General features: G+C 41.4%; 1 protein-coding gene across 4 annotated transcripts in view; it reads left to right on the top strand.

The window, feature by feature from the left end:
* The window catches only part of MIDEAS (mitotic deacetylase associated SANT domain protein), a 54,280-nt gene that overhangs the window by 28,579 nt on the left and 12,063 nt on the right, over positions 1-13,638 (top strand). For all 4 annotated transcript variants that reach the window (XM_085062273.1, XM_085062274.1, XM_085062275.1 and 1 more), the window contains exons 2-5: positions 552-2,243; positions 6,886-7,206; positions 8,180-8,525; positions 8,953-9,019. In XM_085062273.1, the coding sequence (XP_084918399.1) occupies positions 786-2,243; positions 6,886-7,206; positions 8,180-8,525; positions 8,953-9,019 (2,192 nt within the window). In that variant the 5' untranslated portion in view covers positions 552-785. The remainder of the gene's footprint in view (positions 1-551; positions 2,244-6,885; positions 7,207-8,179; positions 8,526-8,952; positions 9,020-13,638) is intronic.

The raw sequence follows: 13,638 nt of genomic DNA, 5'->3' as shown, positions 1-13,638 counted from the left end.
TTAACTGGAAAGCATCTGTAACGATTGATGGTGTGTGTGTGTGACTGATGGGCTGTTGCCTGACCCTTTTCCTTCAGAATACTGAATTGAGCATCTTGCTGTGTGTTTGGCTGCAGCTTTCATGTACTTGTATGTCTTTTAAAGGTCTTTGGGAAATGTGGCCTTTTGGCAAGCCATGAGGGTTTTTTGTTTTGTGGTTTTGAGTTGATATTAAAACCAGAATATTCTGGCTACAGGAAGACATGGAATTAATTGGCCAGATCAGAGGTAGTTTAAGAGTAAAACTTACAGGATGATCTTAAGTGATTAGTCAGAATTCTGTGTGCAATTGGGAGTTGCATCATGCAAGTACAGTGTGATACCTATTTTGTAAAACTAAGTTTTGTTTTGCATTCTTCTAGCAGATCAGGTCTGTTGTTTCTTCCATGTATTATCCTGCTCTTCATTTCCATAGGAAATGGGACAGACATACATATTGTTGCTTATCACATGAGCCTTCATAGGCCGCTCATGTCTGTTGATGATTCATTGCAATTGCTTCTCTATTTCAGGACCTGTAACTTAAGTGGACCCTACTGACCTCTGAACCACAAAGCATAAGAGTGAAAAGAAGTGGCAGAAGCACTCAAAGAAAAAGGAAGTGAATGCACTTTCATCAGGTCTTCTTTCCTGCCCTTTATTACTAAAGCTGAATGGAAAAGACAGACTGCTGTGCCTTTCCTCCCCCAACCTCAGGGATGGGTGGACTGTAAATACTGTGTGTGGCTGGGAGAATAGACTGAACCATGAATCTTCAGGCTCAGCAAAAATCGTCAAGCAAAAGAGCTGGGAAACGAGTTGCCTATTTTAATGAGCAGGACATAGCTGTGTCGTCAAAAGAACCACAGCAGCAGCTTAAGGAAGGACAGTACTATGGTCACGGAGGGAATATACCAGTCTCCCAAGCCATGGAGATTTCTCATGCAGGAGGATTAACAAATGCACCCAACAATGTTGCTTTGATGAACTCTGTTTACAATCAAGACAGGGGAGAATCAGTGATGATGCCCCAGTCAGTAACAGCTGTCAAATGGCAGAATTCACTAATGGGAAACCGGTTGCCAGAGAGGGGTGACAGCCACTGGCAGTCTCCACCTTCAATGTGGAACCACAGTATGGTTTTTGGAGGCAACCCAAAAGGACCCCATTCTAATGCTGGTGCCCCAGGCTTCTATGGCCACCCAGAAGCCCTTAAAAGAAATCAAGAGAAAGGAGTGTTTGTGTCACAACTGGACTTATATGGAGATGCTGTCCAGCAGATGATGTCCCAGAAGGCTCAGCTGGAACAGCAAGCCCTGGTGAGACAACAAGCTCAAATGAATTCTTTTCATCAAATGCAGAAACAGCAGCAGCAGCAGAATCAAAGCCTGCCATTGCAGCCTTTCCAACTTGCATTTGGTCACCAAGGCCAAAAGCAAGGTCTTCCGGAGTTGTTACATGTCTTTCAAGAAGCCCCAACTTCTTCCAGTCCAGCATTTACGGCGCAACAAAAACAGCAAGCTCTTCCCCAGCTACAGCTCTTTGAAAATTTCTATCCTCAGCAGCAGCAGCAACAGGCTGCCACACAAGCCTTTGGTCTGCAGCAAACAACTTCCATAGCGCAGCCTCATGTGGCAGCTGCAGCACCTCAGCATCACATGATGGCACACCAGTTTCAGCAAGCAGAGAGGAACCAGGAGCTCTACAAGGCATTAACAGAGCAGAACCAACAGACTGTGCTACCTCAGACCCAGATTCCCTTTCCAAGACGGTCACGGAGACTCTCCAAAGAAGGTGTCCTGCTGACATCTGCAGGAGAAGTGTTGACTTCTAAGCAGGCAGAAGAACAACCTAGCAATTTATTTCTGCAACACTGGCAAACACATCAGCAAGACGTCCCATTACAGCAACCACCTGAGTCACTGGCCCACAATAAAAGTAACTATTTGCACCCCAAAAGACTGGATCTGGGGCAGAAGGATGTCCTGACCAATAGTGAGCAGTGCCAAATGGAAACAGACAGGCAAGCTGCAGCCCAGAATGGTAGGGATGAGGAGAAACAGGCAGCAGCAGCAGAAGAAAACACTCAGAGAACTAATGATTTTCAGGGTGTCAGAGGTGGTGTAATCCAGAGTACTCGACGGAGACGACGTGTTTCTCAAGAAGCCAATTTGCTGACTTTGGCCCAAAAAGCTGTTGAGCTGGCTTCTCTTCAGAATGTAAAGGTAAGGTATAGACCCTAATCACTACAGCACATTTTAGACTGCAGAGTAAGGCCAAAATGAAAGGAATTTATGTACATATTTTGAACAGGATGATATCTTGAAGTGTGCAGCAAGGGCAGCTCTGGAGTTGAGGCATGTATGTTCAGTTATTGTAATTCATAGATGGGGGAGAACAGAGATGTAATGCAGGGAAACCACTAAAGGACAGTTTTATTTCACTAATACCAAATGTTACTTTAGGCCATGACATCAAATATGGATGTTTTCAGCTTAGGTCTCAAGGTGATCAAGAATTTTAAGAGGCAAGTATAAGCAGTTTATTTGTCTTTTTACCAATTTAACATTCTCTTTCTTTTCTGTTAAAAGACCTATGCCAGTTTTTCCACTTTCAGCAGTTGAAGTGTTTCTAGAATGTGCTATCTAAAAATTGCATAACACAATTTACATGTTCAGTATTTCACAAATATTAAAAATCTAAGAAAGCTTCACTTACATGAGGAACCTATACCAGGCATGACAAAGGTCTGTCTCCTGCAGCTCCTTGTTCCTGAGAATGACCTGAGGGCTGTAGAATGACCTTTTTTTCTGTAGACCTCCTGTAGGACTCAATGGGGAAGAAATCTAAGGCTGGCTGATTTGGTAGTTCACTACTCCTATCCTTTTGATATCCCACCAGTCTAAATTGTACAGTATATATTCCATATGGCAAGATGACAGAGTTTAAGCAGCCTATTGGGAGACAAGTGATGGGATTTTTGGAGTTGGGTAGGGTATTTTTGAGGGATTGTTTTGGAAGGTTTTCTTACAGTTGTGGTTTGACTAATCTTTCAGTGAGTGCCTCTTATGAGATGCACTTTTCTCCTTGGAAGCTTTGTTGCCAAGGGCTGATGAAATACAGATGTTACATGAGCTACTTTTACCTATAGTTTTGACACTTGAGTTACTATCCAGTCAGACAACAAAGGGAACGGCATTTTAGTCCCTGGTTTTTTCTCATGTTTTTTTCCTAGTCTGTCTGTCACTGTTTTTTCCTATCTCTTCCTAAGAGTAATGTGCTGTTTGAGTAAAAGAGCTGAATTAATAAGCAATGAGGCAAGTATCCATAGCCTCCTCTATCTCTTGCATAGCAGAAAGCAAACAGTGACTGTTGGTAGATGCTGTCTTCAATCCTTTTTGCTCCAGCTCCAATTGAACAAGCAGATTTGATAATGAGCTACTGGTACATAAGTAGCATGGTGAATTTGCTCATACTTTGCCAGCCATTGTGTGGTTATATTGCAGAAGGCCTGCAATTCATGTTGCACTTGAATCACTAACAGAGTGTCAAGAAGAAGCAAACAGAGCATCTATGAAAAGGCCCTGAGAGATGAAGCAACAAATTGGCCATTTGAAGGCACGTCTGCTGGCAGTCAGATTCATAATGCAAAGACCAGAGAAGTGTTTTGACAGATGCTCTTTTGTTCTTTGCAATTATGCAAGCAGCTTCCATAATGGCACTAACAGAAGGATGCTTTATGCTTAGATCTCTTCAGGCTTTCAGGATGAGGTTTTGGAAGATGATAAAATTCTTACCGGCGGTCTGATGGATTTTACATCTTCAAGGGGTTGAATATTGTGTGACGGAGAAAAAGAAAATGTTTGCTGAGTGAGAGTGGTCTGCTCCTCTTATGAGTGTCTTTCTGTTAAAAACGACCTAGAAGCCTTCTCTGCATAGGTTATCTGAAGAGCGTGTAGAAGGCCATAGAGTTAAATTACTCATTACAGAAGAAAACATTCATAATTTGAACCAATTGTTTGAACATCCCAGTCTAGGTGAATGTACCTCATGCAAAGACAGTATTCTGAAAAGCGGTATCTGTCTACGTGCAGTGTCATGACTGATGCTTTGCACCAGAGCTGCCTGTGACTGCCTTTTTTTTCAGGTAGTGCAAGCTTATTGCTGCCTGCAGGCTGCACTAAATTCTTAACTCTTACTTTAATGGTTTCAGTGTGATTGTTTGTATCCTAAAAGTACAGAAAACTTTTCTGAAATCTGAATGGTTGTCTTAAAGGGTGACTGAATTTAAATATTCCTTTATGGAAGGAAGACAGGTTTTGGTTCCCCTGGCTACTTTCCCTTAGCACAGGGCAGGGCACCAGCTGGTACAAACAAAAGGGAAAAAAAGAAGTTTTGTTTGCAGAATTGTAGTTCTGGACTTGCCTCCTTCATGTACACGCTTTGGTTTGACTGCAGAGAGAAGATGCCTCTACTTGATGCAGATGATGCAGAATGATGGCAGAAAGCACTCTGTGGGCAGCTGTTTTTCGAAGGCTGGTGTGGTTTCTTAGGTGATCACAGAAATGGCCTTGGAACTGTTCTTCCAGCTGTTGCAGTTGGGTTTTTCTGTGAATTCTAAGTTTTTTAGAAACAGCTTGAGGAATAGACAGGATTGATGCCAGAACATCTGATGGGTTTCTGTGGATTTCCTGAAGGATGCTAGATGACCAGTTCATCCCTCAGTATTTATGCAAGAGTCTAAATTAAAGTGCCACATGTTTCACTTGCTGCAGTTATTCAGCAGCCCTCCTGCTCCAAATGCTGCAACGGGGATGCTGAGGTAGCTGAAAATCCCCTAGCACTAGGTCTACAAATGAAGGTCCCATCCCCTGTTCAGAGACTCTTTTCTGCTTACCTCTCAGAATAATCAAACGGTTGGGAAAATATTTAGGATTTGGAGCAAAAGGCTTAATTCCAAAATTAGTCATGTCCCCTCTTAGTAAACCTTAGGTATGTGTGAACTTTCATGGTCAGAAAAGCTCTCGTATGGACCAGAACATTTTAAAATGTTCCTCAGCTATTTATATTAAGTTCCCACTGCTGCCTTTTCTCTATTTGTACTACTATTCAGGTCTCCTCTTCTTCTTTTCTCTTGGAGGGGTCATCTCTCCCATCAGTAAGGAGGAGTCCTTTGCTGATTACCCCCCAGTCTTGAAAATGAAAGGAGCATGGTTAACCAATCATGAAGGCAGAGGAAAGTGACATCTTTTGTGTGACTAGCTGCCATAATTTCCTCCTTGTAGTCAGCAAATTAGTTCATGTCTCTTGACCCACAGAGGTCTGTGTAGCACACAGGAAGTACCTGAGGTTTGTAGATTGGTCAGAATTGGAACTTGTTCACATATTCACATTGTCATTACGTGTTTTATTGCTGTACCCAGAAAATATGCCAGAGTGCTTGCACTAGTAACAGCCATGTCAGGTGGAAAAAAAGTAACCTGGCTAAAACCAAGACTTTTCCTGGCAGCAGTCTAAACAATGTAGTGTCAATGCACTGCTCTAAACAGTGGTTCAGAACTACTGGCTGCAGATCTTGCTGCGAGAAGATGACCCCAGAGCTATTCCAGGAGTTTAACTAGGCTTCATTAATAAGGTGATAGCATCAATTTCCCTGATGAATGGAGGCCTTTGCACAGCAGCATGAAGCCGTGTGTGAGCTGGTTCTTCAGCTACAGGCAGAACTAGCTGGCATAGATGTCTGTTTCCAGTAGATGACCTCTTCATGTGTTTAAAAGGCATCTTTGTTAGTGTCTTTCTCCTGAAGTCATGGAGGGAGGCTACAAAATTTTGCAAGAGCCCCTTGCTCTCTAGAGGTAGTGAACTCTGATGATGTCTGTCAGCATGATGAACATGATGAATGCCCTCCAAATCCAAAATCAGTATTTTTACGGGAAAATACAGGTGCCTGTCACCAGCCTGAAGTGAAGGCAAGTCCTCAGAGCTCATTAATGTCTGCTGAAGCATAGTCTAGGACAGTGGGTGCCACTTGTGACTTTGTAGTTGTTTGTTTCATGACTGCATGGTAGGCGTGGACATCTGCAGTCTCTGTGAAGAAGCAGTCAGACTTCTAAACTGCAGGGTCTGTTATGGGATAAACCTCCCATTTGTATGTGTTTGTTTGTGTATGTTATGGGATAAATCCTCCATTCCCATCTCCTTGGAGCTCAGTTTTCTAGGACTTCCCTAAGTAAAACAGACATGGAAGCTGTAATATCAGTGCAAAACGTGCTGGCTTGCTGTTATACCTTGTTGATTCTGTTGAGCAAAAGTACTTCAGGCTTAGGCCTGGTTAGACAGCAAAACTCAGAGGCTCCAGTTATAATAAGGAAAGTTGCTTTTGTCCTGTAAATCAGAAAAAAAAGGTGAAGCAAAGAGCTAGCTGAGTTGGGGTTCTTTGACCTTTTTTTGTGTGTAAGAGATTTGATTAAGATGTTATCATGGTTCGGTCTTCCCTGGAGCATTATTAATTTAAAATATTGGAGCAGAAATCCAATATTTGAAATTAATAAACTGCAGCTTTTCATCATTAATAAAACTGGAGAGCCTTTATTGAAAGTTATACAGCAGGACATAAATTAATATGGAAAATAAAATATCAAAACATAGGTAGTGAAACAATTCTTAAGCATGAGGTATATAAGTGTTCTAACAGTTGAGACTACAGGCAATCCTCAAGTAATTCTATGAAACTTTAGAAGTATTCTTTTGCCTCCAGTAATGCTTTCAAATCCATTTGAGTTTGCAAATATGCACTGAAAGTGAGATGATATCTGATTTGTTACGTGAATGCTATAGAACCTTTTAGGAACCTATTTTTCTTCTCAGGAACTGGATAATTCAGAGGAGAAGAGTGTGCTGATAACAGCTCCAGGACCTACTGCAACTTCAAAAAGCGTTGTGGAATTTGCCAGTTCTTCACCCGCTCCCAAAAAAGCCCGGGAGGATAACAGCCTTGTGCCTCTTATCATTCCTGTGTCTGTGCCAGTGAGAAAAATTGATTTGCAGAGCCTTGAAAAGGAAAAGTCTGAGGATGGAAAGCTCCAGAGAGGCCAAACAAACGATCGAGCTCCTTGTGAAAGGAAGCCTTCTGTGATAGTCACTCGGAGGCGATCCAATCGCAATACTAACATGGAGACCTCGAGTCAGGTACGGATGGACTAAGAAAACAAAGATGAGCCAGATCTCTTAGATTTAATTGCACAGTTTCTAGCCCTAAACTTTTCTGTTAAAGTTGTTTGATATCAAGTCTTGAAATTAGAATGTATGTAGTCTGGGGATTTTTTCATCATAATATTGCTATATATTTGGGCATTGCTGGCTTTTCATGACCTACAGCTAATACTAGTTCAGCAAGCAATGTCCCACTAAATTCACTAAACAGTGAATAAAGCCAGATGGGCAATAAGACTAGAATAATAGTGTCTGTGTCAAGAGTGCTTTCTTCTTACATAGATAGATACTAATAAATTCTAAGTAGTCTGCATATCTCTCCATGTGAATAAAATCCAAAGTGAAGATTTATTCTCATGGAATTGAAACCTTTTACTGAGTTCTGAAGGTCAGTACTTGATTGTTCCCCTGCAGCATGGCAGTGATGAGTAGGTGGGTTGATTTTTTTTTTTATTTTCCCTCTCTTCTATCCAGAAGTAGAACAGAATGTTCAGATACCAGAGAAATGGCAGGCATCTGGGGAAGTTTCTCTGCATTTAAATGCTTGACTATCTTCTAATAAAATACTCTTATATTGTTTTCTGTTCTCTTACCACTATTTGGTGTCACCATGTATCTGTATCAGGAATCTGGTGTATCTGTACCAGGGTTCTGCTGTGCTTTTTCGTTCTCTTTTAAAGCTGCCATGAAGGTTAGATGAGACATACATGTAGTTCTTGTAAAGTATAACTTCATGAGCTGGAGCTGCTGCTAATAGTTCCTGTGTCCATTCCCTTCCATTCCCTGTTTTCTTCCTCTCATTTTCCCTTTCTGCTAGTTGTTGAGGCGTCCTTCAACTGTCCTATCCAAGTTTTGAGCTGCCCTGAAAAAATACTGTCATCTCACTGAAGTTTTTCAAACAACCTGAGGTTTTCAAATTAAATTAACTATGTGGTTTTTTTTCTAACAGCATGAAGATGCTGTTCCAAAGGGTGAAGCTGAGGGCTTTGTCCGAAAACCAAAGCAGCGGCCAAGACCCGAGCCGCTCTTCATACCACCAAAAGCTGGCACCTTTATTGCACCACCCGTTTATTCCAACATTACTCCATATCAGAGCCACTTACGGTCACCCGTGCGTCTGGCAGACCATCCTTCGGATAGGAACTTTGAGCTACCTCCTTATACTCCTCCACCAATTCTCAGTCCAGTGAGAGAAGGATCTGGACTATATTTTAACGCTATCCTCTCTTCAAGTGGTCATTCGGCTCCACCTCCAATGACTCCCAAAAGTGGTCACAGAACTCTGCTTAGATCAAGTAAGTTTCACTTTAACCTTCCTTTCTTGCCTAATTTCTGGTTGGGAATTGCAGAGCATTACGAGAAAGATCATGCCGTTAGGAGGTGTGATGGTGTGAAACTGGGGCTCCTTCGTTGTTTGGGGAGATGGAATAGGGGAAAAGCAGTGTTGCTGCGTCGGGGCATGGATGTTCAGATGTGTTCACAAGCAGCCTGCAGCACCCCCTGCTGACGTTCTTGGGAATGGGACAGTCACTTCTTGCAGATCGTCTGTATCTTGAACTGAGAGGACGAAAGCAAGTTCCTGCTTACCTTAAATTCCTTTATTTAGCTCTTGGGTACCTTTTCTGAGAGATGGGCAGCTCTGATTAGATTTGCAAGCTGTGTGAAAAATAAATCTCAGATGTGAAGCTGAGCTGTCTGAGCAGTTCTTTCTTCTCCTTGCAGATAGTTCAGAAGTTACCCCTCCAATTCTTACAGTAGTGGGGGAAGCCACCCCGGTCAGCATTGAACCGTAAGTAGCCAGTAGAATCTTAGTCTCTTAGTAAACGTGCTTCCTTCCTTCCTTCCTCCTAAACCTTCAAACTGCTCCCTGTACTGCCAAAGTATCTCTTAGAATCATTACAACTATTCTTTTTGGTGATTCAAAATATAAGTTGTCTTTATTAAAAATTACTCCCTATGATAAATAATGTTTGTTTGGGCAAACGTAATTCTGGTAATATTAACTGCTTTCTATTATGGCTCATCTGTCTCTGGGCTGAAATACTATTAGTTAATTAAAGGTGAATCTGTCCTGTGCTGTTGTATACGAGCACTTCTTTGTATGCTGTATGCTTGTTTTAGGGTGGGAAGATGATGCTCCTTTAGAGGAAGGACAGAATGTGGCTTGGAAAACTGGAGTTAGCTCTCACATGGACTGGTCAGATCACAGGTGTGTTGTAGCTGCAGCACAGTTGTGAGCACTTCGCTCCCTCCTGGGCGAGCTCAGCCTGAAGGCAATGCAGCCAGTGGCATATGGGGTGTGTGCCCTGAGCTAATAAGTCTTGTTAGTCTTTAGCTGGCTGTGTGCTGGGAAACTTCAGACAAATGTGGACACAGCAGCACCAGGGAACACAGCTTAGAGACACTGAAGCTGGGATTGTGAGCTTAGCCTTGATGCCAGTCCTGCTAAACCTGAGTGGAGTTGCAAATGTCTCTGCACAGCCTTTGCAAACACTCTGGGAGTGTTATCAGTTCAAACTCAGGGCTGCAGAACTACAGCAAGGTAGTTCCAGTTCATTATTATGCCTAGTTAATGAACTCCTGCAAAATCTAATCATGGAGATGCGTGGTGTGAAAGCACCCAAATGGCATAAAAACACCCATGTGCAGTCAGGAGTCTCCACTCTAACTCCGCAGCATATCCTGTAACTTTTGAGATATTTAACTCAAACTTTACCAAGATAAATAAAAGGCTGCTTTTGCTCTTATATAAAACAGTTTATATGTTAAAAATGGGCTGGAGCATTTGCTGAAAATTTTTTTGTTGCCCTTCTTCCATTCTGCCTTCCTGACACTCAGTTTTCTGCACGTGTGACAGCAGCCTGTCCTGAGCAAATGTTGTAATTGTGAATGAACACAGATTATTCTTGTCACCTTTGCAAACTTCCTCTATATTGAAGCCATTCATTGAAATAAGCACATTTTTTGATATAAATTTATTTTGGAAATTGCCTATTTCGTCTTTTCTCTGTTGGTTCGTTTCACATTAATCTGGGGGAACTTCTTGAACAGATATTTTTTGTGTCCCTCCCAGATCTTGATCTTTGACCTCTCTATGATGCAGTTGTCTTTGTTAGGACTGTTGGCTTAAATTGCTGAAGTTAATGACATAAACTTAGTAGTGATTTTAGTTGTGTGTGAAAATCTTCAAATTTGTTGCTGGAAATTTTCCACCATAGTAACTTAGTAATGCAAGTTCATCTCCATTTGCCAAAAGGGAGTTGTGTGCAGAGTTGTCTTACTGTCATCTTAAGTCTTACTGGACAGATGTTTGTGAAGCTTTTAACTTTTAATCACAATAAATGAGTAGCCTGGTGTCATTCTGTATTTGGCAGCACTATTGTGGTCAGTTATGTAGACATCTTCCTTAAAGAAAATATAACAGGAAGCACTTTTTTTTTTTAAGGAAAAAATGCTTAATTTGCTTTGTAGTCTTGTCAGAAGTCTGCTCTAACTTGTGATTACCCAATATAGTGTTCTTAATTGCTTGTGCTTTGCCAAACCTTCTGCTAATGCTTCTCAAAAGGTTATTTAATTGCAGAGATTTGGAATAGGAAATGTGATAATGAAGCTTAATTCTTTGTGAAGTGGTACAATAGGCAGCTGTTGTCACAGATCCTTGTGTCCTACTGGTTTTGTAGTTCAGTTGCATCAAAGTCTTGAAGTCACCCCTCAACTAGTCAGCCTTAAATATAGCTGTGGTGCATCAGCTGTGAACTGCCTTCCCAATTCACAGCTTCAATTCTGGATGTTATTACATTCTGCTGCCCAGTGGGCATCCCCAAGAGCATTGTTGGTGTTTACAGGCAAGAGCTCTTGTACTGATATCTACGCTTCATCAGTAAAAGAGCAGTGGAATAATATAGCTTGAATGGATCTCTGGAGATCATCTGGTCCAAGCCCCTGCTCAGAGCAGGCCAAATTTAGCTTACCCAGGTCAACTCTTACAGTAGAATTCCCGTTTTATTTGGGTGTTGCAGGTACGAGGTGTAAGTCATAGTTTTTCTAGCCCAGAGATGTCATATTCCAAGTTTAGTGTGAAAATAAAAAGCAACTTTCAAGAAGGCCCACATTCTTTCCCTCCAGATTTTCCAATTGTCTCTCTCCTTCTCAGAAGTGAGGTCAGAGTCGTCTGTGTCTTGAGAAAAAAATCTCCCAAATTTCCCAGTGCAGTTTTTACTGCAAAAGCACCTTTTTACCTGTTTCCAGGTGACAGCAAAGTCTCCATTTCAAGCAGTCATCCCATCTAGGGCAGATCATAATCCATAACTCTTTCCTCCTCCGTGAAACTGCATGCTGTAACAGTAAGCAAGACTAATAACAGTGAGCAGAAGGCTCCACATGATCATCATTCTGCAGTCCATCTCAGTGTGCTGAAAGGAGGGTTGGCTTACCAGGGTGGTTGTTTTGTTTTGCTTTTTTAGCAAGGTCTTCTCAGTCTTTCACTCTTGCTTTTCATTTTTAGTCTGGATTGTGCTTTTTCTGTCCAGATGAACAGGACAAGTGAAGGAAAAATGGAAAACTATATAGTATTATAAACAGACTTTGGTACCAGCAAAATACCCAAAATCAAACTTGGATGTTTTCTTGGGGTCCTTTGTTCTTCATGCATGTTCCACTTTTGTGTTCATTTGAAATGTAATTACTTTTGGGAAGCAGACCCTGAAACAGTTACAACCAGGGGCTACATTTTCAACTTTTCAACTTTAGTTCTTCCCTGCCCATGGCTGTGATTTGAGATTTGTAATGTCCCTATTGCTTTACCTTCAACAGGTATTGGAGATACTGTTTTGGGGGGAAAAGACAGATAGTATTTGGCAGCCTACCTAAAACTTCCCTACTTATATCTGTCATGCTTGATGTCATCAGTCTGTGCATCTAGCAGATTCTGAAGGAAGGAATCCAAAAAGGGATTCCACCCGGCATGTGTCAAGCTGCTGTTGAATGGGTGATGAAGTTGGAGCAAGCATGCAGGGTTGTAAACTTCTACATCGTTTCGTTTACACATGGACTATAAACTGTTCCCCCTTAGTAGATCTGGATCTGCTATAAACACAAAATAAATAGTTTGCAAAATCTCTTTTTATGTTTGTTAGAAGTCAGTAAATTTTTTTTAACACGGGCTTTTCCAACACATGACATCTCATGACACAGGTGCTTCATGAAAATATCAAAATGATGAATTGGGTGTAAAAGAAAGAATTAACGTGTTTGCTTGTTCTCCTTCCATAACCATTTCCTCCCCTTTGATGCCACAGTCTCTTAGGACTTCAAAATACCCTATTGAAACAGTTGCTAATGTCTCTCTGGATTTTTGTACACGTTATGTGTGTTGTTTCAAGGCCTTCCCACACCTTTTCCAAACTCTTCATAATAGTCATGCAAGTGTCATTTCAGAGGACAAGAAAAGTCTGCAGGTTGGCATTTCTCAGAATTGCACTAGATGATGCTTTTTCTCTGGTAATTGTGCTGGGGCAGTGGGGGACACCAAGCAAAGACATGAGAATTATAGCAAACCTTGCCCTGGGCAGGAAGTTTTACCTTTTTTCTAGTGAAGCAATATCACAAATTATTCATCTTGCAGGCACTGCCTGATCTGCTCTCTCCAAAAAAGAGCTTCTTTCTCTATACTTCACTGTGTCAGGAGCTACCAGTGTGGTGCTAGTTGACTGACATCTGAATGAGGAACACTTCTGCATTGAGTATATGGTAGAGCAGTCTTTCATTTGGGGTTCTTACCCATCTCTGTTTGAGTCATGTTTGCTAGTAGAGTGAAAACTCTGTGGATGGTCACTTGACTTAAAGCAATTGTAGTGCTCTGTGGGTTGCACGTAGTGAAAAGTCTGCCTACTAATTCAGAATATAAAAGTACAAGATTGTTGCTAAAAGGATAGGATTTCGGTTTGGTACAGAATGAGCAATACAGGTTTCATTGTTTATATTTTTGGTTTCAGTTGTTAGAAAGAGTACCTAGAAGACACCAGCTTGTGTCAAGATCATAAAGGACCAAATTTTGATCCTGCTTTGAATGGGAAGTTGGACCAGATAGCAATGTTTAGGTTGAAAAGGACTTTTAGAGACTCTGGTTCAGTCATTGGCTGACAAAATGTTAGTATTAAAACAGGCTCACTTGTCTTATGCCTGAGGAACAGGCTTGCCATAAGAGGAGCCTGTGTGACAGCCTCTCAAAAAGTGATGTTTACTGGAAGCTAATAACTGTTCTTTGAGCAGCTGTTAGGGGATGCTAATTTAAATACAGTTTCAATCTATGCTGATAAAACAATGGAAATTGGTAATGGATGTAAAACCTCTCGATTTCTGAGTTATTAATGTAACCTACAATACTGTTGGTATTACATGCAAGAGCCT

This window comes from Lichenostomus cassidix, chromosome 5 (genome assembly GCF_008360975.1).
Source record: "Lichenostomus cassidix isolate B80296 chromosome 5, HeHo_3.0, whole genome shotgun sequence".
NCBI classification, from domain to species: Eukaryota; Metazoa; Chordata; class Aves; order Passeriformes; family Meliphagidae; genus Lichenostomus; species Lichenostomus cassidix.
Note: the sequence above shows the minus strand (reverse complement) of the source record. Positions and strands in the feature narration are given on the sequence as shown.